Below are 27,383 nucleotides of genomic sequence, written 5' to 3'. Positions count from 1 at the left end.
AGCCACCCAGGCGCCCCAGGTTTTTATTTCTTGATTTCTATTTGTCTGGAATGTCCCATTAGTAACAAAGTCTTAAAGTTCTTTTTTTGGGGGCGGGGGGTGGGAAACAGACCCAAAGTCTTGGGTTCTTTTTTTGAAATTCTTTCTTCTCTCTGTATACTGGTACTTCATAATGTGATTTATTGCAAACTCTATTGTTTTCCTCTCCCCTCCAAATTAGCCTACATACCAATGTTATCTTCGTAAAGCACCAATTTCATATTTCACTTCTTAAAATATAAAGAAAGATAGATCCCTTATGATTTTTCACAAGCAGCCAAACTTACTATTTACGATGGTTGTTTTTTTAAGTTTGTTTATTTAGACACCACGAGCGGGGGAGGGGCAGGGACAGAAAGGGACAGAGGATCTGAAGCCGGGTTCTGTGCTGTCAGCACAGAGCTCACTCTGGGGCTCAAACTCAGATACTGTGAGATCATGACCTGAGACAAAGTCAGATGCTTAACTGTCTGAGCCATCCAGGCACCCCTATTTATGATTTTCTGTAATCTGGTCCAGCCATATTTCCCACCACTTTATAACATAAATCATATGCATTTATTCATATGTATTTATACATAAATTCATATGTATTTACTTTTTAAAAAAATTTTTTTGAGAGAGGGACAGACAGCAGAAGACAGGGGAGGGGCAGAGACAAAGAGGCACAGAATCTGAAGCAGGCTCCAGGCTCTGAGCTCTCAGCACAGAACCTGACTCAGGGTTGAACCCATGAACCATGAGATCATGTCCTGAGCTGAAGTGGGACACTCAACTGACTAAGCCACCCAGGTGGCCCATGTATAAACCTGTTATAAACAGGTTATAACCTGTCCGTATGGCATGATGTTTCTTTTCTTTTTCTTAAAGTTTATTTCTTTTGAGAGAGCATGGGTGAGAGCTGGGGCAGGGCAGAGAGAGAAGGAGAGAGGGAATCCCAAGCAGGCTCCACACTGTCACTGCAGAGCCTGATGCAGGGCTCGATCTCACGAACTGCAAGATCATGACCTGAACCGAAATCAAGAGTCAGACACTTAACTGACTGAGCCATCCAGGTGCCCCTCTTTTCTCTTTTCTCTTTCCTTTTTTTTTTTTTTTTAGATTTTGTTTTTCAGTAATATCTACACCCAGCGTGGTGCTTGAACTCACAACCCCAAGATCAAGAGTTGCACACTCTACTGACTGAGCCAGCCAGGCACCCTATGGCCTGATGTTTTTTATATGTGCTTTTCTGTCATTCTCCCTCAAAAACATGCTTTTTCCTTAACTGCCTTGCCAAGTTCTGCCCCTTTTTCTAAATCCAGTTTAGATAATACCCCCTCCAAAGGCTATTTCTAGATGCTATAAGCTTTATCAGTATCTCTTTTCAAAATCAGTTGGTACCTAAGGCATTTATTACATGTTATATTATATTATACTTTATGTCATCTCATTCTGTTTCTTGTATGTTCTTTGCCCAACCGCATTATGAGTTTTTTAAGAGAAACATTTATTTCCTAATATTTGTTTTAGCCTATTACTAAATACTCAAAATAGACTCAATAAATATTTTTTGATTAAAATAGTATTGCTGACCAATTTTAGATATAAAGGTTAGATAAGGTAGACAAAACAGCACTTTTTTTTTTTTCTTTAAAGATTTTATTTTTAAATAATCTCTACATCCAGTTTGGGGCTCAAACCCACAACAGCAGATCAAGAGTTGCATGCTCCACTGACTGAGCCAGCCGGGTGCCCCAAAACACCACTCTTTTTTTTTTTTTTTTTTTTAGGTTTATTTAGTTATTTGAGAGAGACAGAGACAGCACGAGCGGGCAAGGGTCAGAGAAAGGATGAGAGAATCCCAAGCAGGCTCCATGCTGCCAGTGCAAAGCCTGATGTGGGGCTCAAACTCACAAAACCATGAGATCATGATCTAAGCCAAACCAAGAGTCAGACACTTAACCGACTGAGCCACCCAGGCACCCCAAAAGAGCATTCTTAAGAGATTATTTATTTAGATAAATAAATCTCCCTTAGAAACTCCAACTCAGCCTTTTAAAAATATCTGATTCTTTTATTACAAATTTACCTGAAAATATATCTATTGTTGCATAACACATCATCCCTAAATTTACTGGTTTAATAATGAATATATATTGACAGTGTCTTTTGGTCAGGAATCTGGGCATGCATAGCTGAGTGACTGACTCAAGGTTGCTCATGAGGTTACAGTCAAGGTGTCAGCTGGGGCTGTAGTCTCATTCTTAGGCCTAACTCAGGAGGATCTGTTTTCAAGATTACTCACATTGTTGATGGTAGGACTGAGTTGGTCACAGGTGGTTGGACTGAGGTCCTCAGTTCCTCACTAACTGTAGCCAGAGGCCTCCTTTTGTTCTATGCCATGTGGGCCTCTCCATAAGGCAATTCAGAACACAGCATCTGGCTTTCATCAGAGTTGAGCAAGTGGGACAGCATCATGACAAAACCACAATATTGAGTATTCTAATTTCAGAAGATCCATACTCAAGGTAAGGGGATTATACAAAGGTGTGAATACTACGAGACAGGAATTATTGAGGTCCATCTAAGAAGCTGCCTACCTTACCTAGGCTATTCTACTCTTCTGCAGAAACCTTTCCTGGCCTCAGGAAAAGAGGAGTTGTGTCTCTGAGTCTTTCATAATAATTATTCTACTCTTAGCACCTACTTTTTTTTTTAATCTATGATAGCATATTTAGGATCATTTAATATTGAATTCTAGAATGTTCTGCATCCTGACTCCACTAAAGTTTTATTTATTTATTTATTGTTTTTAATGTTTTGTTTATTTTTATTTATTTGTTTTTATTTATTTTTTTTTGTTTTTATTTATTTTTGAGAGAAAGAGACAGAGTGTGAGTGGGGGAGAGGCAGAGAGAGGGAGACACAGAATCCAAAGCAGGCTTCAGGCTCTGAGCTGTCAGCACAGAGCCCGATGTGGGGCTTGAACTTATAGACCAAGAGATCATGACCTGAGCTGAAGTCAGACACTTAACTGACTGAGCCACCCAGGACCCCCAATGTTTTATTTATTTTTTAGAGAGAGAGAGAGACATTGAGTGTGAGCAGGGGAGGAGCAAAGAGAGGGAGACACAGAATCTGAAGCAGGCTCCAGTCTCTGAGCTGTCAGCTCTCTTCTCTCTCTGCCACTCCCTCTGTTTACGTATGTGTTCTCTCTCAAAAAATAAATAAACTTTAAACTTTTATATAAAAAAAATTAATGCATATATTAAAATGGTGTTACATAGATTAAAAGGTGCCACATATACTAAAAGTCATACATAGATTAAAAAGGTGAAACCAGGGAAGGGGAAGAACGCGGTAACAAAAATACATATTTAAAAATATGTCAATTTTTCAAGTGCAAAAAATATTTTGTGTACTTCTTAGAATGGCAAACATTTAAAAGACTGATAACACCCATTCTTAAAAAAGTAATGAGGTAATAGTTTATAGTGTTGATAACAGTGAAACTTGGCACAACCTTTTAGAGCTTTATTATAGTGACACAGAAAAATGCTCAAATATATTGTAAAGTGGAAGGAAAAATTTCAAAAGTATTATAGTATGTGCATTGAAAAAAACATTTGAGACTATAGCAAATAGTTGACTTTGATTTTCTCTGTGTAGAACTGGGGGTCAATTTTATGTCACTTATTTCTACAATTATTATTAAAATCTATTAGCTTTGTAATGAAAAAGTAATATTTTCAACAGGCAACTTCACATTTTCTTTTTATAGGAGATTACATGCTTGATGCAAAGCCAAAAGAAATTTCAGAAATTCAACGTTTAAACTATGAGCAGGTAATAGACATAAGTTTTGTTATATTCAGATGTGCAATTTTTAACTTATGGTTGTATTCATTGGTCTCTGTCAGTGTTTTTTTGTTTGTTTGTTTTTTGTTTTTTGTTTTTTACAATCCTTTAAAAATGTAAAAACCATTGTTAGCTGACAGCCAGTTTTGGCCCATAGGCCTACTTTGCTGCTATCTGTTTTATATGAACATATATGCCATATGGAATGAAACATAGATATTATTCTACAGACCTGTGTAGAATGATAACTTGGTATTTTTCTTGAAAAATTCACTTTCAAGTGAATTTGTCTTTGATTCATCTTTCCTCATTTTATCTGTATTTTATAATTTAGTTATATTTGGGAGGAATTTGAGTAAATGATGTCATTGGTGTGTCATTAGGACAAAACCTGCAATTCTGTAGTTTCAGTGTGTCCACATTTCTTGCATGTTCTTTAGAGATTCTGTTTTATAAAATAGGAGAAGCTCAAAACTATTGGAGCTGGAAGAAAGCAAGCAGAACTTCATTTTCTTCAGTATTCCTCTTCTGTTTGACAATAGAAGGCAAGAAAGAATCAGGTTCTTCTAGAGGAAGGAAGGATCAGCCAAGGAAGAAATAGACATCATTGGAACCTTTATGTTTACTTTCAAAGCAACCTTTCTAACATACTTTCACTGGTATCAAATTGACAAAAAGGAAGCAAAATTCTTTGCAGTATTGCAAAACTTGAATTTGAATGGTGAGATCATCTAGTCCTAATAGAATTGAAGAGCCTACATATTGCATTACTTCACCCTGTAAGGTAGGAAATCTATAGCTAAAGCCAAATTGGTATGCTAAGTCATTTAAATTCTTTTGGAGTTTGTAGTTTAAAGGAATGGTTTCCAAGCATTTTTCGTGGTAGAAACCTCTTTTCAAATGAAATTTCATGCTAACCTCCAATATATAAAAGCGGTAAATAACATTTTATAAGTTAAAGTGGTAAGATTCAATTTATATTATTTATCAAATGTATAGAATTTCTTATTAAGTCAGTGAAGCTATTTTGATTAATTCAAAACTTGAAATTAGGAATTACAATTGTAGTTATATATCATCCTCAAAATTCATTTTACTTCTCTTGCACAGTCTTGAGAAAATTTTGATTAACGTGTGTTTGCCAGTGGTATCAGCATTTTGTTTTTTCAAGTCCATCTTGCAGTCTCAGGAGACACTTCCATTAAGGTGATCTAGACTCTTGGAAAATGATTGGAATTAAAGTTTTGTTTCAAAGCTGAAACAATATCTAACAACCACATACATTTCTTGTGAGAACTACATATTAGATGAAAAATACCCTGCATTTAAGATAAACTCTTAAACTATTTATATTATGATTATATTACCATTAGTTTTGAGAACAGCATGTACCAAGCTGATAAGGCTGAGTCTGAGCTCCTGTTTAATGTTCCACAGGTGTGATTGAATAATCTTCTTTTTTGTATAATTTTATGTGAGCAAAAATGTTTAAGCCTGTATTTGAGAGACACCAATGTAAGGCTGAAATCTTCCTAATTAAAACTTCTTTATCACAAGTAGTAACATAAATAAAAAGCATACTTTTTCCAGTTTTGCTTAATGATAGATACACTGACAACACAAGAAAGCACTCTGTGTGTGTGTGTGTGTGTGTGTGTGTGTGTGTGTGTGTGTTTGTATGTGTGTATGACAGGTTTTTAAATGACTGCAAGTATATTTTTAAAATACGTGTTAAATTTAAAATATTTCACCATGTCAGAAGTACCTTTGTGAAAAATTCTAAAAAAAAAAACAAAAAACAGAACAACACTTTAACCACTGGCTTAAAGGAACCAATAGTAATCCTTCCTTCCTTGTGATGTAAGCAACCATCCCAAGGATTTATATTATTACCATAATTTGGATTTAGGAACAAAATGGCAAAATACTTACCCTTTTTAGTTCTTTGTTTACGAATGTTCATTTTTTACCAGTGTTACTAATCTTTATGGAGATTATCAAATGGTGTCTATTTAGTTATTTTAATACTACATAATTTATAAAGAAATATAGAAGGTGTATAAAAGTGTAGGCATGAGCGCAGTAACTAAAGGAAATTGGGTGACTGGCAATCAAGAATTTAACAAATATAGATGAAAAATCAGTAGTAGTAGAACTATAATCCCATAATTGCTCACTGTTATTACTATTTTTTTAGATTCATCATTGCTATGATGAAAGTTTTACAACACTGAAGGGAGAAAATGTGAGCTGATTATTTTCAAAGTTTCAACTTTGGGGAAAGTTGAAAAAATATATTGTTTTGGAAGAACATAGTTATTAGGAAAAGTTGAAAAAGCCAGACTATATAACAGTGTTATTCTGTTATAAATTCTTCATTGATAAGTTTGAAACATTTGAGTAATTTTTGTTTTCAGTCCGTACAGTTTCTTTGAATGGAATTTTATGTTATTTGGTAAAACAATTCTGTTCTTATGACCTAATTTATCTTTTTCAGATTTCAGAGAGAGTCCCTAGTTTTAATATAAAAGGATTCTTTTTAATGTTTGTTTATTTTTGAAAGAGAGAAAGTGAGGGGGAAGAGGGAGAGGGGGACAGAGGATCTGAGGTGGGCCCTTTGCTGACAACAGAACCCTGCGGGGGGGCTGAATCCACAAACTGTGAGACCATGACCAGAGCCGAAGTCAGATGTTGAACCAACTGAGCCACCCAGGCACCCCTATAAAAGGTTTTATTTCAGGTTCACCTTTTCTACTATAAGGCCCCCAGTAGGCCACAGTCTTCTATTTTCTATCTTCCATATATAGCACAGTGTCTGATTAACAGTAGGGGTTCAGTAAAATTATAGTAAATTGTATATGTTGGAGAAATTTTTTGTTTCAGCAAATATATCCTCTGTAAGTACAATTATATTTAATATATTAAAATTGTTTAGAAAAACATGTTTTAAAATATTCAGTATAGATAATACGATTATATTTACAGAAAAAACAGATGTGGACAGAATGACTTCTTAATTTGGTCAGCAATATTTGTAATCTGTCTTTTTATGTCTTTCTCTGACTTCATCTCTCACTACTTTCTACTTAATTATTTTTGTTCTAGCCATTCAAGACTCCTTGCTATTCCATGGACACAAATATCGAACTCATTCCTTGCATCACTTTTTGCACTAGTGTCTTATTTTGTCTGGAATGCTGTTCCCCCCCCCCCCCCCCAGAGCTTCCCAAGACTCACTCATTTTTGAGAGAGAGAGGGACAGCATGAGCGGGAGAGGAGCAGAGAGAGAGAGGGAGACACAGAATCCAAAGCAGGCTTCAGGCTACGAGCTGTCAGTACAGAGCCCCACGTGGGGCTCAAGTCCACAAACTGTGAGATCATGACCTGAGCCAAAGTTGGATGCTCAACCTGAGCCACCCAGGCACCCCTATTTAAGTGTCATTTTTAAAGAGCTCCCCTGCCTTTTTAAAGTAGTTTACAGCAAAATTGAGTGGAAAGAACACAGTTGCCATATACCTCTTGTCCCTCTTTCCCTCCCCCCTCTACACGTACACAACCTTCCTCCACTATCAACATCCATTCATTGATGCATTGTTATAATTGATGAACCTATACTGACTCAAAATATCACACAAAGTCCATAGTTCACATTAGGGTTCATTCTGGTTAAACATTCTGTGTGTTTTGACAAATGTATAATATGACATGTGTCCACCATTATAGTATCATATAGAGTAGTTTTTATTGCCCTAAAAATCTTCTGTGCTCTGCCTATACATCTCTCCCTCTTCCTAACCCCTGGCAATCACTGATCTTTCCTACTGTCTCCATTGTTTTGCCTTTCTCACAATATCATTTGGATTCCTGTATGTAGCCATTTTAGATTGGTCTCTTTCACTTAGTAATGTACATTTAAATTTCCTCTATGTCTTTTCATGGCTTGATAGCTCGTTTTTAATTGTGATTAAAAAAAACAATATAAAATTTAATCCCTTAACATTTTTAAGTGTATAATTTAGCAGTGTTAACTATATTCACATTGATAACAGATCTCTAGAACATTTCATCCTGTAAAACTATGAAACTCTAAACCCATTGAACAACTCCCCAGCTCTCCCTTTGTCCGTCCCCTGACAACCACCATTCTACTTTCTGTTTCCAGAATTTTGACTACTATAGATATTTCCTATAAGTGGAATCACATAGTATTTGTCCTTTTGTGATGGCTTTTTTCAGTCTGCATAATGTCCTCAAGTTTCATCCATATTGTAGCATGTGATAGGATTTCCTTCTTTCTTTTTTTTTTTTAAGGCTGAATAATATTCTATTGTATGTATATACCACAATGTCTCCATCCATTTATCTGCCAGTGGACATTTGGGCTGTTTCTACCTCTTGACTATTGTAAATAATGCTATAATGAACCTGGGGGGGTGCAAGTATTTCTTCGTTGGAGAGGGAAGAGACACACTATTTATTACTCCCTCCCCTACTTTTTTAATGAAGTATCCACTCCTTATGTATCCTTTTTCTGCTCTTATCACTTAAAAAAATAGATCACACTGACATCATATTTGAAGAATATGCTTTTTCTCTTTTGGAAAAGAAAACAACAGGGGTAGATGGCTGGGGTTTGGATGTATACCCAAAAGTGGGAGACCTTTGAGTAGAAACTTTGTCTTTAGTCTTCCTGGTCTAAAATAGGCCCCTCATCCCTGTCAGTCTGTGTGTCCTTTCCCTGCTCAGTTTTTATTAAATACTTGACATTATATATGTATGTCTGTCTCTCAAAGTAGAATATTAGTTATATGAAATCAGGAACTTTGTTTTATTCGCTGTTATCTCTTTAGAACTTAGGTTAGTGCCTGGTACATCATAGGTATTTAATAAAAATTGGTTGAAGGGATGAATTAATTGGATAAAATGGAAAATTAGAAGTAAATGTGCCTGCATTTAAATATCTTTGCTATTGTTGTTGTCATTGTCATTGTGGTTTGATTTTTCTCATCTTTACCTTCTCCTTTCTATTTTCAGAATATGAGTGATGCTATGGCAATCTTGCACAAACTACAGACAGGCTTGGATGTAAATGTAAAATTCACTGGTGTTCGAGTGTTTGAATATACACCAGAATGCATAGTATTTGATCTTCTTGATATTCCTTTGTACCATGGGTGGTTAGTGGACCCACAGGTAAGTAGAAAAATGTTAAATATATAAACACAAATGTAGTAAAAATTTATTGATTTGAAAAATTAATCAGATTTATATGTTCTAATTATTATATTTTTGTGATTTTACCTGAAATTAGCCAAATTGTGAGGTTAAGGGCACTGTCCTCTGCACTACTAAATCTGTCCCAAGACTACTGACTATCACTTCAAGGAGTTAGGAGTCAACTACAAAGTTGAGTCTATATTCTCACTAGCAGTTCTTATTTTCTGTCTTTTGGATTATAGTCATACTGATAGGTGTAAAGTTATATCTCATTGTGGATTTGTTTGTATTTTTATGGCTAATGATGTTGAGTATCTTTTCATGTGCTTACTGGCCATTTGTAGATCTTCTTAGGAGAAATAGCTGCAGATCCCTTGCCTATTTTTATTTATGTTATGTTATGTTATGTTATGTTATGTTATGTTATGTTACGTTATTTACTTATTTTGGGAGAGAGAGAAGAAGGGAGACAGAGAATCCCAAGCAGGCTCTGCATGTTCAACGTAGAGCCTGATGTGGGGCTTGAACTCACAAACCATGATATCGTGACCTAAGCCAAAATCAAGAGTTGGGCAGTTAACCAACTGAGCCACCCAGGTACCCCCCCCCCCGCCGCCCATTTTTAATTGGGCTGTTTGTCTTTTTGTTACTGAGCTGCAAGAGTTCTTTATGTATTTTAGGTATAAGTCTCTTATTAGATACATGGTTTGTGTATTTTCTCCCATTCTGTAGTTTGTTTGTTTATTTATTTATTTATTTAGGGAGAGATAGAGCAAGGGAGGAGCAGAGAGAGAGAATTCCAAGGAGGCTCCATGCTGTCAGTGCAGAGCCCAATATGGGGTTCAAACCTACCAACCATGAGATCATGACCTGAGCCGAAATCAAGAGCCATCCAGGCGCTTCTGTCTTTTTACTTTCTTGATGGTGTTCTTGAAGCACAAAAGTTTTTAATTTTGATAAAGGCCAATTTATTTTTTTTGTTTTGTTGCTTATGCTTTCGGTGTCCTAAGAAGGTTTTGCCTAACCCAAAGTCACAAAGATTTACTCCTGTAACTTCTTCTAAGAGTTTTATAGTTTCAGTGCTTATATTTAGGAATATGATCAATTTTGAGTAATTTTTATATATAGCTGTAGGAAGAATCCAATTTTATTCTTTTGCATGTGGCTATTCAGTTGTCCTAGTACTATTTGTTGTACTCTTTGTAAAAGATTATTCTTTCCCCCATTGAATTGTCTTGGTACTCAGAGTGATCTTTGTAAAATAACCCTCCCCTTGATTTCTGTGTCCCCCTCCTTTCCTTAAAGGCCTTCAGTGTAACTGAAATAAAATATAAAATCCTTACTAGAGTTTTTATGATATGTTGCATGACCTAGGTTCTGCCTATCTGTCCAACCTTCCCTCATATAATACTCCCATTTTTTAAATTTTTATTTATTTTTTTTACTAGTCTTTCAGTAACACTAACTGCCTTTCTGTTTTTCAGACATATCAAGCTCATTTCTATTTCAGGTTTTTGTGCTAGCTGATTGCCTACTGTGGAACATTGTTCTACTACTCTAACACATTGTTCTCCCAGATCTTCATGTTTCTGGTACTTCATTAGTCAGATCTTAGGTGAAGTATCATCTTGTTAAAGAGGCCTTTCCTGGGGGGCGCCTTGGTGCCTCAGTCTGTTAAGCATCAACTCTTGATTTTGGCACAGGTCATGATCTCACAGTTCATGAGTTCAGGTCCCACACTGGGCTCCACACTGACAGCATGGAGCCTGCTTGGGATTCTCTCTCTCCCTCTCTCTTCCTCCACCCTGTTCATGCTCTCTCTCATTCTCTCAAAATGAATAAATAAAACTTTAAAAAAATTTTTAATTAAAAACAAATAATAAAAAAGAGGCTCTTTCTGACAACTTACTGAAATTAGTCACCCTTCTTTTCCTGTCATTTACTCTCCCATGAGCCTCTTTGATTTGATTTTCTTTACCACTTAATATTATCTGGAATTTTATTTATTTATTTTTCTTTTTTCTTTTTTTAAGTAGGCTTCACACCCAATGTGGAGCCAGCCCATTGCAGGGCTTGAACTTACCACTGTGAGATCAAAATGTGAACTGAGATCAAGAGTCAGATGCTTAACCAACTGAGCCACACAGGCGCCCCTATTTATTTCTTTACTTGATTTACTCTCATCTCCTACTAGAATGTTTTATGAGGGCTGGGATCTTATATCCCATTGGATAGAACAGTGCTTGGCACATAGTAGGTTCTTAGTAAATATTGGTTGATAGTATGAAGCATGCATACATATCTGCACGCACTAACCCTAATGATGGAGAGATCACAGTAGGAAGTTTCTTCATCTCTGTCCATTGGTAAAAGCAACTGGTAGTCTAGGCAAGGAAAGTATGGCTTATTATAAACGGGGTGTCTCTATCTTTATGGCATTCTGTCTCTGAGAACATCACTGGAAAGTCTAACCTTGTGCAACATTTTACATATTCAAGGTGAGCCATGTTGGATCCTGGCAGATGATAGTGCCAGGTTGCCTAGGTTCTTGAGGAAAATGAGCTGACAGCCTGAGAAACTTAAGCCTGAATTCTTAAAAATTGTACTCAGATTATCTCTCTGACTATATGTGTAGCTATATATTGCCTGGTAGCCTGTTGAATTCATATGCTTAAAGAAAAGCATATACTCAAATGTAGGACTGAAATTGTTCATCAGACTTTTCTGGTATAAACAGTGGTTTTCAAACTCTTGGAAGGGCCTGAGGACTGTGATTTTTATCTGTTTTACTTAATTGTGACAGAGTGATTCTGCTACTGAGAAAGAAAAAAGAACAAGGCAACAGTTTGAAACCTCTAGGTCTGTATGAAATCTCTCTCAGAATTGGTTGGTTCTTTGTATTCTGATTATGCATTATGCAAATAATTATCTCACAAATAAATATCAGCAGTTCTCTGGATGGTAGGCACCAGAGTCACCTACTGAGAGGGTATGTCTCCATTAATTGATAACTAACTCTTGAAGAGCAACATTTGGAAGCCAGATGATAGTGGAAATGATATACTGAGTGTGCTGAAAGAAGACAAATGCTAATCTGTAATCCTGTTCCCAGAAAAATTATCTTTGAAGAATCATTTTGTAGATTAATTAAATTAAGAGCTTGTTGGGGGCCCCTGGCTGGCTCAGTCAGTAGAGCATGTGACTTTTGGTCTCGGGGTTTTAAGTTCAAGCCCCACACTGGGTGTACAGATTACTTAAATTTTTTTTTTAAATCATTTAAAAAAAAAAAAAAGCTTCTTGACAATAGACCATCATTAGTAGAAAGTCTAAACACGAGTTTTATAAAGAGGGAAAGTGATCTCAGATAGAGGGAAAAGTGAATGAAGAGAAAATAAAATGATAAACATGTGGATAAATATAAATGTGGGCTGTATCAAATATAACATTATCTTTTGGGATTTTAAAAAACAGCATTAGCATATGTAAACATAGTAACATAAGTTGGGAGGAAGGTAGGTAAAGTATTCTAAAGGCCTAGAATTAATTGTTCAAGAGGAGAATATTAACTTTGGCTTTGTAGGATTAGATGTTATAGTTTCTATAACTTTTTTGTCCAATGTGGTAGCCAAGTGTGACTATTTAAATTTAATTAAAAATTTATTTTCTGAGTTGCACTAGTTACACTTCAGCCGCTCAATAGTAACCTGTGGCTAGTGGATATCTTATTGAGCAACACAGATTTGGAATATTTCCATTATTACAGAATGTGCTATTCGATAATGCTGTTTTAGCGTAACTATGAAAAGAATAGAAAACATAGTGGGTAACTTCTAGATTAGTATAAGAGAGAAAATTTAATCTAAAAAGAAGGAGGAAAGAAAAGGTAAAGGAATGTTGAACTGATGGAACAGAGAGAATAGATTTAATAAATTCAAATATATAGATATGGTAAGTATAAATAGGACTAAATCCTCTAGTTAAAAGTGATTCTATGTAGTTTGTTATTTACAAAGGACATAAAAAACAGATTGCAAGTAAAAAGAGGGGGGAAAATTAGATTTATATGTATCTGGAGACACCTAGAAAGTAAATGCCTAATTGATTGTTCATTCCTTGGACCCATGGGAACTGTCAGAAAAGGATAAAGGTCAGTTTTTGACCAAAAAAAAAAAAAAGGAAAAATTGTATGCACCTAATTGTATAATCTCAAAGTACATAAAGCAAAATTTAACAGAATTGTAAATAGCAATAGATCACCATACTGGAAAATGTTAATATATCTTTCTCTGTAATTGATAGAAGCAGAAAAGAAAACCTAATTAATGCATATTTTTAAAAAGAATTAATAACTTTTTTATTTTTGAATAATGTCAGATTTATAGGAAATTTGCAAAAATGATTTTCACCCATTTTTCCTAATCTTATGTGACCTTGGTACATGTGTCAAAACTTAATTTTGGTACATTACTATTAACTATATTATAGTCTTCATTCACACTTCACCAATTTATTTTATTGTTTTTTAAAATTTTTATTTAAATTCCAGTTAGCATACAGTGTAATATTAGTTTCTGGTGTGCAGTATAACGATTTACCATGTCCATGTATCACCCAGTGTTCCTCACACTGCATGCATTCCTTAATCCCCATCAACTAGTTAACCTGTCCCCCCACCAGCGTCCCCTCTGGTTACCATCAGTGTGTTTTCTATAATTAGGAGTCTGTTTCTTAGTTTGCCTCTCGCTTCTTTTTTGTTTCCCCCTATGCTCATTTGTTTTGTTTCTTAAATTCCACATATGCGTGAAATCATATGGTATTTGTCTTTCCCTGACTGGCTTATTTCACTTAGCATTATCCTTTGTAGCTCTATCCATGTCATTGCAAATGACAAGATTTCTTTTTTTATGGCTGAGTAATATTCTATTGTATATATTTACCACATCTTCTTTATCTGTTCATCAATTGATGGACACTTGGGCTGTTTCCCTATTTTGGCTATTGTGTAGATAATGCTGCTATAAACATCAGGGTGCATGTATCCCTTTGAATTAACATTTTTGTATTCTTTGGATAAATACCTAGTAATGCAGTTGGTGGCTTGTAAGGTAGTTCTCTATTTTTAACTTTTTGAGGAACCCCCGTACTGTTTTCCAGAGTGGCTGCATCAGGAATGCAAATAGTACAAGAGGGTTCCCCTTTCTCCACATCCTTGCCAACACCTGTTGTTTCTTGTGTAGTTGAGTTTAGCTATTCGGACAGGTGTGAGGTGATAACTCATTGTAGTTTTGATTTGCATTTCCCTGATAACGAGTGATGGTGAGCATGTTTTCATATGTCTGTTGGCCATATGTATGTCTTTGGAAGAATGTCTCTTCATGTCTTCTGCCCATTTTTTATTTGCATTTTTAGGGTATTGAGTTTTATAACTTCTTTATATATTTTGGATACGAACCCTTTATCAGATATGTTATTTACAAATATCTTCTCCCATTCTGTAGGTTGCCTTTTAGTTTTGTTGAGTGTTTCCTTCACTGTGGAAGGAAGAGTTTGGTTTTGCTTATCCTTCCCTTGCCTCAGGAGACCTATCTAGAAAGAAGTGGCTATGGCTACGGCTGATGTTAAAGAAGTTACTGCCTTTGTTCTCCCCTAGGATTTTTATGGTTTCAGGTCTCACACACTTCACCCATTTTTCTCCTAATTTGTGTTGTTGATGTTCCATAATATAGGATATTACATTGCATTTAATCATCATATCTTCCTAGTCTCCTCTTGTCCATGATATTTTCTCCTGTTTTTTTCTTGAACCTGATTATACATTACTTTTATACATTCATGAAATTTACAAAAACTGACCTACTACAGGGCTATAAAGCAAGTTTCCACAAATTTTTAAGGATTGAAATCATATAGAGTATAAAATATCCTCTAATCACAGTGCAGTTAAGCTAGAAATCAGTAGAAAAACAATAGAAATTGTTTGGGTTCAAAAAATCATAATGAAACTTAGAGTATGTTTTAAACTGTATAATAACTAAATCCATATTTTTAAAGCCCTAAATTAATATATTAATGAATAAGAAAAGATTAAAAGCCTATTTTTTTTTTTAACGTTTATTTATTATTGAGACAGAGAGAGACAGAGCATGAACAGGGAAGGGGCAGAGAGAGGGAGACACAGAATCTGAAACAGGCTCCAGGCTCTGAGCAGTCAGCACAGAGCCCGACACGGGGCTCGAACTCACAGACTGTGAGATCATGACCTGAGCTGAAGCCGGCCGCTCAACCGACTGAGCCACCCAGGCGCCCCAAAAGCTTATTAACTTAATAAGCTGTATATCCACTTTAAGAGCAGAAAGTATTAAAATAGAGGGTAAATATATAATAAAGAAGATTAACAAAGCTAAAATTCTTCAAATAAATATTCTTCAAAAAGAATTCTAAGATGACAAACAGAAGTTGGTGCCTGCCTGGCTTATTTGGGAGAGCACGTGACTTTTGATCTTGGGGTTGTGAGTTCAAGCCCCATGTTGGGTGTGGAAATTACTTAAAAATAAAATCTTTAAAAACAAATACATAAAGTAACAAACAGAAACTGAAATTTTAAAAATACATCATTTAAATAGCATAAGTTCCTAAGAATAAATCTTACAAAAAGATGTGCAAGACCTCTGTATGGACAATTTTAAATTTGAGAGAAATTAGAGACCTATGTGAATGTAGGTTTTTATTCTTGAATTTTAGATTTTAAGGTAATTTATACAGATGTCCTTTTTGTCTAAAGTAGTTTAGTTTCATTATAACCCCAAACAAAATCCCATCAGATTTATGGGGAGTAGTTGTGGAAGGAGACAAGTGGAGTCTACAATTTATATGGAAATGCAAAGGGCCAGGAATAGAAAATGTGATATTCTTGAAGCAGTACATGCAGGGAGGACTTGGTCTCCCAGATAGGAAATATTTTAAATATTGTAATTAAGAATTGGACCAATGACAGAGAATAGAGAAGCCAAAAAGACTATACATATATAGATAAATAAGCACTGTAGAGCAACAGGGGAAAGGCAGCCCTTACAATAAAAGGTGCTAAGGCAATTAGATAGCCATTAGATTAGATAGCCTAATTAGCCAGTTAGGTAGCCAATTCAGATTTCTAATTAGATAGCCAATTAGAAAAGAATGAAATTGTTTCTCCCAACTCACGGAATAAAATTCTGTTCCATATGCATTGATGTTTAACTGTCAAAGCTAAAACTGCAAATTTGAGAGTATGTTTCTGACCTTAATACGAAAAGATTTCTAAAACAAATACATTAATCATGAAGAACATTGGTAAACATGACTACATTAAAATTGAGAACTTGTGATTATTTACAGAAATCCTAAAGAAAATGTAAAAGCAAGCCATTGAGTAGAAGATGATTATAACTTATAAAATAAAGGGCTAACATGCAGAATGTATAAAGAGCTCCTACAAGTAAATATTTTTTAAGGTATTTATAAGCTATATATCCACTCTAAGAGCGGAAAATATTAAAATACAAAGTAAATATATAATAAAGAAGATTAACAAAGCTAAAATTCTTCAGATAAACTTTCTTCAAAAAGAATTTTAAGATGACAAACAGAAGGGGGTGTATGGCTGGCTCATTCAGTAGAGCACATGACTTTTGATCCAATTAAAAAAAAAAAAGCAAATGACTTGAACATGCACTTGACAAGAATGGATATCCAAACAAGTAGTAAACATATGAACTAGTCATCAGGGAAATGCAAAATAAAACCAAAATAAGATACCACTATACACGCATTAGAACGGTTAATATTTATGTCTTACAGTGCTAAATGTTGGAGAAGATTTACAATGTAGAGAATTCTCATTTCCCACTGATGAAAATATAAATTGACTTTCTACTTTGGAAAGCAGTTTGGAGTTCTCTAGTAAAGTTGAGGATAAGCATAACCTAAGACTTGGCAATTTGATAAGACATATTCCCTAGAGAAACTCTTTATGTGTAGAACAGGATTAATGTGTAAGAATATTCATAGCAGTATTATTTGTTAGCCTGAAACTGAAAGCAATTTAGATAGCTATCAAAAGATGAATGATAAAAAATTATGGTATATCCATACTGTGGAATAGTATACATTGAAAATGAACAAAGAACAGCTGTATACCACTATATATAGCTACCTAGCATATAATATATTTGTTTATTTGGTTTATTGTCTTGTTTATTTGGTTTATTGTCTTTAGAATGTAAACTTTATGAAAGCATAGACCATCTCTTTTGTTCACTGCTGAGTCTGCAGTTTCTCTAACAGCATGTAATACATAGTAGTGCATAAAAGGCTCCCAAATGAATTAATTGAATAAAATACTAACAGAGAGGGGCGCTTCGGTGGCTCAGTCAATAAAGCGTCCTACTTTGGCTCAGGTCATGATCTTGCAGTTCGTGAGTTCCAGCCCCATGTCAGGCTCTGTGCTGACCACTTTCGGATTCTTTGTCTCCTCTCTGCCCCTGGCCCTCATGCGTGCTCTCTTTCTTTCTCTCAAAAGTATATAAACATTAAAAAAAAAAAATGTAGAGATTCTGCCTATGAAAACTTGAAATCTTTGTATTGTTTATTGCTGGTCTATAGCAATACAATTGATTTTTGTATATTGATTTTGTATTTATTATAGATGTATTTTTGTGGATTCTTGAGGATCGGAAATTTAGATTCTTTGGAAAGACTTAATGAAGTTGAGTCACTAAAAAAAAATTGCTGTAAACAGTAAAAGTGTTAAGAAAAATAATGAAAATCTAAAGGAATTGTGCCCTCAAATTGCTTCTTAAGGGTCTAAGTTTTCACTTTAAATCAAAACTAGAAGTCTCACTCTTTTGTGTTGTTTACATAGAATCAACCAAAAGATCTGCTTTCAAAGAAAAGGCCTTATTTGGCTCTGCATTAAAAGATTAACAAGTGAATACTTTGCATATTTTAACATAAAATGTCTAAGATATGTATATATAACAATTTTTCACAATTTCCTGCTTTGACCTTTTTCAGTTAACACTCTTCTCAACAGTCAGTTATCCCACAATGGTTCAGAGGCTTTTTCCACCCTAGAATTTTGCAGGAACAAAGAAATCATAGCCTAGAGCAGTTGTTCCTAAACTTTGCTATGCAGAAATTGAATGAAAACTTAGACAACTGAGAAGAGAAGCAACTTGAGTCTGGAATTCTTTTAGATCTTTTTAACAAGCTCCCCAGTTTGAGAACCATTGTCCAGAGCATTACTTGTACACTTATATGTGAAGACTTGTGGTGTTCAAAGAGTAAGTATTTAAGAAGGATCATTTGGATATAGGAAGAAAACAATGGCCCTCTTATTTTATGTCAACGTATTAATTTATATTTGTTTTATTATATATATATATCAATATAGTAGTACATGTAAATTGTTTATAAGTAAGTATATTTTACAGATGGGATGACAATCAAAACAAGTTGTTTAGCCATCAGAAACCTATTTTTCTTCAGTAGTCAGAGCAAAGTATAATGGAAGGAGAGTAGAGATGCCCAGTTTTATTCTCCTATAGCTTAAACTTTACATTTACTTTTCTACTAGACTGCCAAAGACAAAGAGTTTAAGTAAGACTCATGAGGCAAATGCTGTCCCTGATTAATACAATATTAACTTTTCTTCAGGAAAATGACATAGTTATATCTACTCATATCTCCACTATACTTTGCTATGAACTAAATAATAAATAAAATGGGAAAATTTTGTGAATCCCATAAATTAATATCTTCAGATTTGCCTTGTTTTAAATGCAAAATATTAATTTTTTAGGAAAAAACCCTGAAATTTTCTTATTTTTCCTCCTGAAATAGTTTGCTTTTTATTTTAATCACTTAAATGCATCTTTACAACTTAAGAAATAAAGTTGTATGTAATAATCCCATTTCATTATTTTTGCATAATTGAAATATAGCTAAGCAATATTTTTCATAATATGTTATAGTGAGATGTAAACAAAATTAAAAACGGGTGTTGATTTTCTTTTTAATAAGTAATACTTTTATACTTAATATAATATTAGAATAAAACCCTAAAGAATGATATGGGTTTCTTTGTTATTGTTTTTAATCTTATTGTGATTAGTGAGACAGTCATTTGTTTTCTAGATTGATGACATTGTAAAAGCTGTTGGTAACTGCAGCTACAACCAGCTAGTGGAGAAGATCATCTCTTGTAAGCAGTCAGACAATAGTGAGCTGGTTAGTGAAGGTGGGTGAGTGCTGCTATTACCTGACATATTCTTGGCAAAATAACTTGTCTTATAATTTAATATCTTTTAAGTGTCATAAATAAGACTTCTAAAAAATACAAGTGATGCTACCTGTGGGAATTCAAAGAAGTAATTATTCATAAAGATACCAGTGAAAGGTTTTTCTAGAACACTTTTCACTTCTAGAATCAGGCCTGGATTCTACTAAAAATCTTTGGAATCACTTGTTAGCTTTGATAAGGTCAATTAACCAGGAGTTATTGATAATTACTCTTTTTTGAAAAAAAGGGTTAGGATTATTTTTTGGGAGTACTGAGTGAATTTTATAATTCATCCCCTAGTTGACTGAAATGAGTATTATATGCTTAAGTGTTCATTTTAGTATATAGTATATTAAAACACGATTTTAAATCAAAGTATACTCTGATCATCAGTTTTCCTAGTCCCTAACTAATTAAAATTGCTAAATTTGCCAGTATAGAAATAGTTTCATGTTTTTTTAGCTGTGTTCTGATCAGTGAAGGGAAGAGCGTATTTGAAACCAGAATGCTGTAAGGAGCCGTAGTATTTGGATATACCTTTCCTACCACCTACTTCACTTTCTCATAATATGCACAAATACTCAGGCTGCTATTCTCCTCTGTTTAAAGGGTAAGCAAAAGAAAGAGAAATCACGAGAAATAGGAGAAACTGTGTCTCTCAGACACAGTTCTTTTACATGGGGTATATTAAAAGTTGATTATAATCACCACATTAAAAATTAAGTGACTACAAGAGATAGAACATGTAAAAGAAAATAGGTACATGAATTACATACTATATTGATTAATCAGAACCCAACTAATTATATTAGTCAATAGATCCGTAAGTTTAACACATTTATTCAAGAAGTAAGTAGCAAGAAAATACAGAGTATTTTAGTGGAGACTTATCTTGGATTTTTACATGGAATAAACACGTAAGTATACAGAAATATCAGTCACTGATTTGTATGACAACTCTTTCACTGCAACCCAATGAAACAAAGTTTAATTATAGGGGCGAGGGGAGTAACCAAAGCCGTTAAAAAAAAAACAACTTCCAATTAATAAAATTCTACTCACTAGAACTTTCCATTCTTTAACAAAAAAATTTTTTTAACGTTTATTTATTTTTGAGACACAGAGAGAGACTGAGAATGAGCAGGGGAGGGGCAGAGGGAGACACAGAATCCAAAGCAGACTCCAGGCTCTGAGAGCACAGAGCCTGACACGGGGCTCAAACCCACAAACTGTGAGAACATGACCTGAGCCGAAGTCGGACACTTAACCAACTGAGCCACCCAGGTGCCCCTAGAACTTTCCATTCTTGATCCAAACTCTCATTACTATATATTCCTAAAAATATTAGACTATAAAGAAAATTGCCATGTGTAATTCCAGCTATCTCAGTAACTTCCAATATGCTATTCTGTAGTACCTTAGGGAACAATAGGATTCAGAAAGTGTTAACAGATGGATTGATAGCTAGAGAAGTGATATTTTGGTGAATAGGCTTATAGGGTATGAAGCTGTAGGGAATGCTTGTTGACAGCAATTTTCCCAAGACAGGCTATAATGTTACTAGGGTAGGACTTAGGCAGTACACTAATTAACAAAGTGAACATTAGCACCCCCAACAACACAAATCCAGTCCCTTTATCACTTCTTCTTTTTCTCGACCTGCTGTTATAACTAATGTTCCTATTTCTCTAACATTGATTCCCCAGGATTACAAAAAACTATAACTATTTAAAAAAAATTTTTTTTATGTGTATTCATTTCCTGAGAGAGACAAAGTGTGAGCAGGGAGGGGCAGAGAGAGAGGGAGACCCAGAGTCTGAAGGAGGCTTCAGACTCTGAGCTGTCAGCACAGAGCCTGATGTGGGGCTCGGACTCACGAACCACCAGATCATGACCTGAGCCAAAGTCGGATGCTTAACCGACTGAGCCACCCATGTGCCCCATTATAACTAATTTATATAGTTATAACTTGAGAAGAACTCCTTGATTAAATCAAGGAAGGAATCATCCTCTTTAATGCTATAGAATTTTTGGGTAATATGTACCAGAATTGATGGATTCCTTGATATATGAATTTTGTAATGGTAGACTTCTGCATATCAGATTTTTATATCAAGGAATAATTATACTTGGAATTCAGTACAATTAAAAAGCTAAACTAGTTTTTTGTTTATAAGAAACTACAAATGTGTAGTCTGAAGTAATTACTCAGTTCGAGTGGTTACTTGTATAGGCACTAGGAAATAGTATAGGAAAGAAAAGGCCACAATGGATATTTTTACTTTTAATGTAGCAATTAGCTTTCCTCCATTGTTTTCTTCTTCATATTTTCTTAGGTATAGTGTTCAGCTGAAGGAGTCTGCTTTTTCTGTTTGACCCACACCTGTAACTTTCCTTCTGAATCAATAAAATATCTAAGAGGTAGTTTATATCTAATCCTCCTATTAAGCTTTAATCTCAGGTGATCTCCTTATTTTTTAATTCAAATATTTCATTACCCTAAGGTACAGAATACAAGAAAGAAATATATATATATTTTAATATTTATTTATTTTTGAGAGACAGGGACAGACAGTGTGAGCAGGGGAGGGGCAGAGAGAGAGGGAGATACAGAATCATAAGCCAGCTCCAGGCTCTGAGCTGTCAGCACAGAGCCCGATGCAGGGCTCGAACCCACGAACCATGAGATCATGACCTGGGCCGAAGTCGGGCACTTAACCGACTGAGCCACCCAGGCACCAGAAATATTTTTACTATCATTCTTTTTTGATGAAAAAGCAATGTTAGTTAAGTAGAATTAGATATTCTTTCACCTTCTTTCAGGTAACATTTTTTTCTTTTGATGACAATACCTTGTAAGCAAAAGTACAGAACTTTCACATGTACATAGAGTATATATTATTTGTTACCTCTTCTGGATGGCAGTACTTTTTTGCCATTATACATTATCCTTGGTATAATGATAGGTGTGGCACGGCAGCAAAAATCAATAAGGAAAAAAATAGCACAGTAGCAGCTGCTAGACTTCACCAGAGATCGTCACTTAATTCCGGATGCTTTCTCAGGTATAATTTTTCCTTTGACAATTATTCCTAAGTTTAAAACAATGCTTAAATAATTCCATGATATTTATTTATTCAAATACTTATCAAGTCTTTATCATGTGCCGTAAACACTAAAGATTATAGTTTGAATTCACGTTATTTCTGATTAAATACTGATTTTTTCCTGTTTATCTTTATTTTGAAAACTCTCAAACCCATAAAAAAGTTGGAATAGTACAATGATTATATGTATGCACTTTGCCCAAATTCACCAATTATTAACATATTGAAGTTTTGCTTTTTTTCTCTGTTCACATACATACATACACACACACTATTTCCTAAACCATGTGGGTGTTAATTACAAATATCACAGCACTTTGCCCATTAGTCCTTCAACATTTATCTCCTAAAAACAAAGAATTCTCCTATGTAGTCACAATAAATTACCACAGGAAATTTAGCATCGATTCAATACTTTTTTTTTGATCGATACAGTACTTTTATCTAATATACTGTTCATATTCTTAATTTTCCTGTTGTCCTAATAATGCCCTGTATAGCTCTTAAGTTTTTTCATTGTGGGCTCTAATCAAGAATCATTTATCAAATCAACTTAGTTTCCTGTAATCTAGAACAGATCCCTAATCTTTTTTCTTTTTTTCTTTTTGGTCTTCTCTGATACTGACTTTTGTTAATAGTCCAGGCCAATTTTCTGTAGAATAGTCCTCATTATGGATTTATTTGATTGTCTACTTATGAGTAGAATAGTTATATATTTAAAAAAATTTTTTTTTAATGTTTTATTTTTGAGATAGAGACAGAGCATGAGCTGGGGAGAGGCAGAGAGAGAGGGAGACACAGAATCTGAAGCAGGCTTCAGGCTCCGAGCTGTCAGCACAGAGCCCGATGCGGGCCTTGGACTCACACACCGCGAGATCATGACCTGAGCCAAAGTCGGACATTCAACCGACTGAGCCACCCAGGCGCCCCATAGTTATATATTTTTGGTGGGAATACTATATAGGTGATATTGTGTCTTTCCCAGTGCATCAAATCAGGTGGCACAAGATGTCTGCTCCTTCCGTTATTGGTGATGTTGAAGTATGATTAAGGTGGTCTCTGCTAGATCTTTTTGTTGTAAAGATGTTCTTTATCTTTTGTAATTAGTAAGTAGTCTCTGATGTTGTGCTTTGAAACTTTGAAACTTTTAATATCCTGTTCCCTAGTAATCTTTCACCCAGTACAATTGGCATTCATTGATTCTTGTCTGAATAAACTATTACTGTAGTGGTTATGGTATTTCTATTATTCCTTCTACATTTATTAGTTGGCATTCTTCTATAAAAATAAATGTTTTCTCCTCCCCCATTAAAAATTTTTTTTATCAATGTAGACTCATGGATTCTTTTTTATTCAGTGTGTTCTAATCCATTATTATCATTACTCTTTTTGATGCTTAAAATTATCTCAAATATATCCAATGGAGTCCTCTCAACCTGGATCCATGTTCTTTTTTTTTTTCCTTTTTTTTTTTTAATGTTTATTTTTGAGAGAGACATAGTGCAAGTGGGAGAGGGACAGAGAGAGGGGGAGATACAGAATCTGAAGCCGGCTCCAGGCTCTGAGCTGTCAGCACAGAGCCCAATGTGGGGCTTGAAGTCAGGAAGGTGAGATCATGACCTGAGCCGAAGTCAGACACTTAACCGACTGAGCCCCCCAGAGCCCCCCATATTTTTTAGTAATGTCTCTTCATTTCTTGAGTTCTTCCTTATTTTATGGCACAATAGAATGTTCTGGGGTCCCTACTACATCCCTGGCATCAAATCATATGAGCCCTTATATTTTCAACGGAAATCTGGGCATTTGTCATAGTAAAAGGGATTGTTTTGCCCCATCCTCTTGAGAAAAAATATTGATGTATTTGATTTTTCAAAATCGACAGTAGATGAACCAAAAAGGCAGTCATTGTTTAAAGCTATCACTGTGACAAAGTTCTGATTGAGTTTAAATTTGAGCACAAATCTTAGTGCCAAATCTAGTCAATATTTAAAAATAAGCCAAGTTTCCTTTTCTCCTATATCCTCTTTTTGTTCCTTTTTGCCTAATTTTAGTGCCTCTCTAATTTCAGTTCCTTTAAGATACTTAGTACTTTTATGTTCTCTAAACTCTTCAGTAATAGAGGAAAGTAATTTGATAAATTTAGTATCGAGTTTCTGGAATGAAGAAATATTTTCTTTTTTTTTTTTTTTTTTAACGTTTATTTATTTTTGGGACAGAGAGAGACAGAGCATGAACGGGGGAGGGGCAGAGAGAGAAGGAGACACAGAATCGGAAACAGGCTCCAGGCTCTGAGCCATCAGCCCAGAGCCTGACGCGGGGCTCGAACTCACAGACCGCGAGATCGTGACCTGGCTGAAGTTGGACGCTTAACCGACTGCGCCACCCAGGCGCCCCAGAAATATTTTCAAAACTAGTGTCAAGAAAATAATTTTTAACTTAAATATACTTTTAGTAGCATATTTTTCTTATTACCATTATATTAATTTTTACCTTTGGTATCATTAATAATAGTATCAAGAACATTAAAATTGAAATTTAAGCTAAATGTTGCAAATAAACTTTCATTTTAAAAGCAATACAGATAAGTAAAGTGCTGTGTAACAGAATTGTTTACCAAAATTTGTTTAATTAGTTATGAAGATTTGAAACTAGATTAGGCTTTCGAATATTCCATGAAAATCACAGGGGTCATTTTAAGAGTTGGTAAAGGAATTAGGTAACATTGTTCTCTATAAGTCTAAATCAGGATATGCTTTATGGCTTGGGAGAAATAGAATTCAATCTGTATTTATGGTAATCAGCACTAAAATTTTAAACTTAATACTAATAATGCTCCTGGGTTCTAGTCTATAACTATAGACTATAGACTATTGCTATAACTAGCTTTATGTCCTTGAGCAAGTCATGTATTCTTTCTGAGCTGATGTCCTATTCTGGAGAATAAAGTAGCTGAGAAAGACCTTTCTAATGTTGCATTATTTAATTTCACACACATAAATAATGTTGTGAGTTCAGTAATCTCCACTGAATTTTCGTATCTTTTTGAAAGGGATTTGTAGAGAGGACGTTGTGGGAGTTGTGGGAGGAGCATTCATAAATATCTTTCTGAAGGAAGCATTACACATATTATATATATATATATGTATATATATATGTATATATATACATATAAATATAAAATATAAATATATAATATGTATTATATAGAACAGTGGTACTTCTCAGCATAGGTATAGTGCTTAAAACTAAAACTATTATATAGCAAGTGCTTTAGTATATAACTAATGCATTCTACCCAGTAACTTAGTACTGGGCAAAGTAATGATAATAATGGAAGAGGGGAGCTCTTCTAAATGTATAAACCCAAGAAGTTACTATTGGGCTATAAATTTCCTTTGGCCGGGGCCTCCTGTATAACTTTTTGCACTTCCCCTCCGACCTTAACCAATTCCTTGGAATAGTTTGATATAATGGTAGCTTTTTACACTCACTTTGCAGCTTGAAATGCTATAGCTGGGCAATAAGGGTGAGGGTTGGAGAGGGAGTGGAATAAACCTATGTTATCCAGCTGCTTCTGGCCCTACCCAAGTTTATTTTCAATTTCTTGTTGACGTGTCAGTTTCTTAACATAAGTTCATCTTTCCTTCCTATATCTGTACCTCCCTGCCCACTTACGCAACTGTTTAGGGCATTCTCTTCCACCACACGTACCCTCATTGCTTCTGAGACATTCCTTATTAAAAGAAGGGAGCAAAAGGATGAAGAAAGAGAAAGAAGGAAAGAACCCTTTTAAAATATTTATAGAGATTCTCATTAGTCCTGGTAGTTATGTTCTATAAAGTGTCTATGAACATTGAATTAGTGAATACTGAACCACTGCTCCTAGGGGAAACAGAAGATTAGGTTCCTGTGAGCCTCTGGTCACATGATTTTCATCAACTAATCAATAAATACATACCTTGTTTTATTTGTGTTTCTGTTTAGAGACACCTTATTTAATACATATTGTTGATTCATTAACATTACATTCATGGCCAACAGCACTATAACTCATGCCTGAATGAATCTGCAAAAATATGTGTTTTCTCTGTAAGATATGTCACAGCCTTTGTGCGCTTAGGAACACTACCCAGCACGTTCAGCAGTATGCTTGGGGGCCATTTCACACAGTAAAAATCACCCCAAGAAAGCACACCTACTAGATGGTGAGGAGTCTGTTTTGGTAAGAAAGCTGAAACAAGAAGCAGAATGCTGCCTTTTTTGATCTCAGTGGAGAATGTGTGCCTTGAGTGACTCAAATTTTTTGCCACTTTGCACATATCCAAGATTGACCCTGAAAGCATAGCAAGTACTGATTTTGTATTTATAAATAAATTTTAGTTAGTAGGTGAGTTTGCAAATATGAAAGTGCACAAATAATGAAGATCAGCTAAACCCCAGAAACTTTATATTTCATTGTGTTTTGAAAACAATAACGATCATGTCTGTCTTTGAACTTGATATAGCTACATAATGAGTGGTGTAAGTTTGGAGGCTATTAGGATAAAACTGGCATCAGTTATCTCAGTGTTTTCTGTTTGGTCTCACACCTACTTTTAGTTTTTTAAGGCAAAAACTGAACAGTTTGTGAACTGAGAATTATCTGGGATCTTTGTTAACATCTTAAAACCAACTCAATTTGTTAAGGCTACTTTTAATTTCTCAACACCTTTCCATTGGGAAAGTAGCTACTGATATACATCTTTCATTCCTACCTACTTTTTAAATTGCTAATTCTTGCCTTATTTGTTTGAATGATTTTTAGTTTTATTGTGTCTCTATCTTTTATTAATAGTGCCTGAAATCCTTTTTGGAAGTAGGTG

General features: G+C 34.8%; 1 protein-coding gene across 4 annotated transcripts in view; it reads left to right on the top strand.

Annotated features, from left to right (window-relative positions):
- Window positions 1-27,383, top strand: part of MINDY2 (MINDY lysine 48 deubiquitinase 2) — an 82,140-nt gene that overhangs the window by 25,278 nt on the left and 29,479 nt on the right. For 3 of the 4 annotated variants that reach the window (XR_006961277.1, XR_006961276.1, XM_047075052.1), the window contains exons 3-5: window positions 3,803-3,867; window positions 8,914-9,072; window positions 19,270-19,372. Coding sequence is in view for 1 of the 4 variants with exons in the window: in XM_047075052.1 (XP_046931008.1) it covers window positions 3,803-3,867; window positions 8,914-9,072; window positions 19,270-19,372 (327 nt within the window). In the remaining 3 variants the exon portion in view is untranslated. The remainder of the gene's footprint in view (window positions 1-3,802; window positions 3,868-8,913; window positions 9,073-19,269; window positions 19,373-27,383) is intronic. The other variant, XR_006961278.1, reaches the window with a different exon arrangement.

The sequence above is a fragment of the Lynx rufus genome, unplaced genomic scaffold, assembly GCF_022079265.1.
Source record: "Lynx rufus isolate CCGP_SWC_20201006 ecotype Redwood Valley unplaced genomic scaffold, mLynRuf1.p SCAF_13, whole genome shotgun sequence".
NCBI lineage: Eukaryota > Metazoa > Chordata > Mammalia > Carnivora > Felidae > Lynx > Lynx rufus.
The sequence above is the reverse complement of the archived record's forward strand: the minus strand, read 5'-3'. Positions and strand labels throughout refer to the sequence as shown.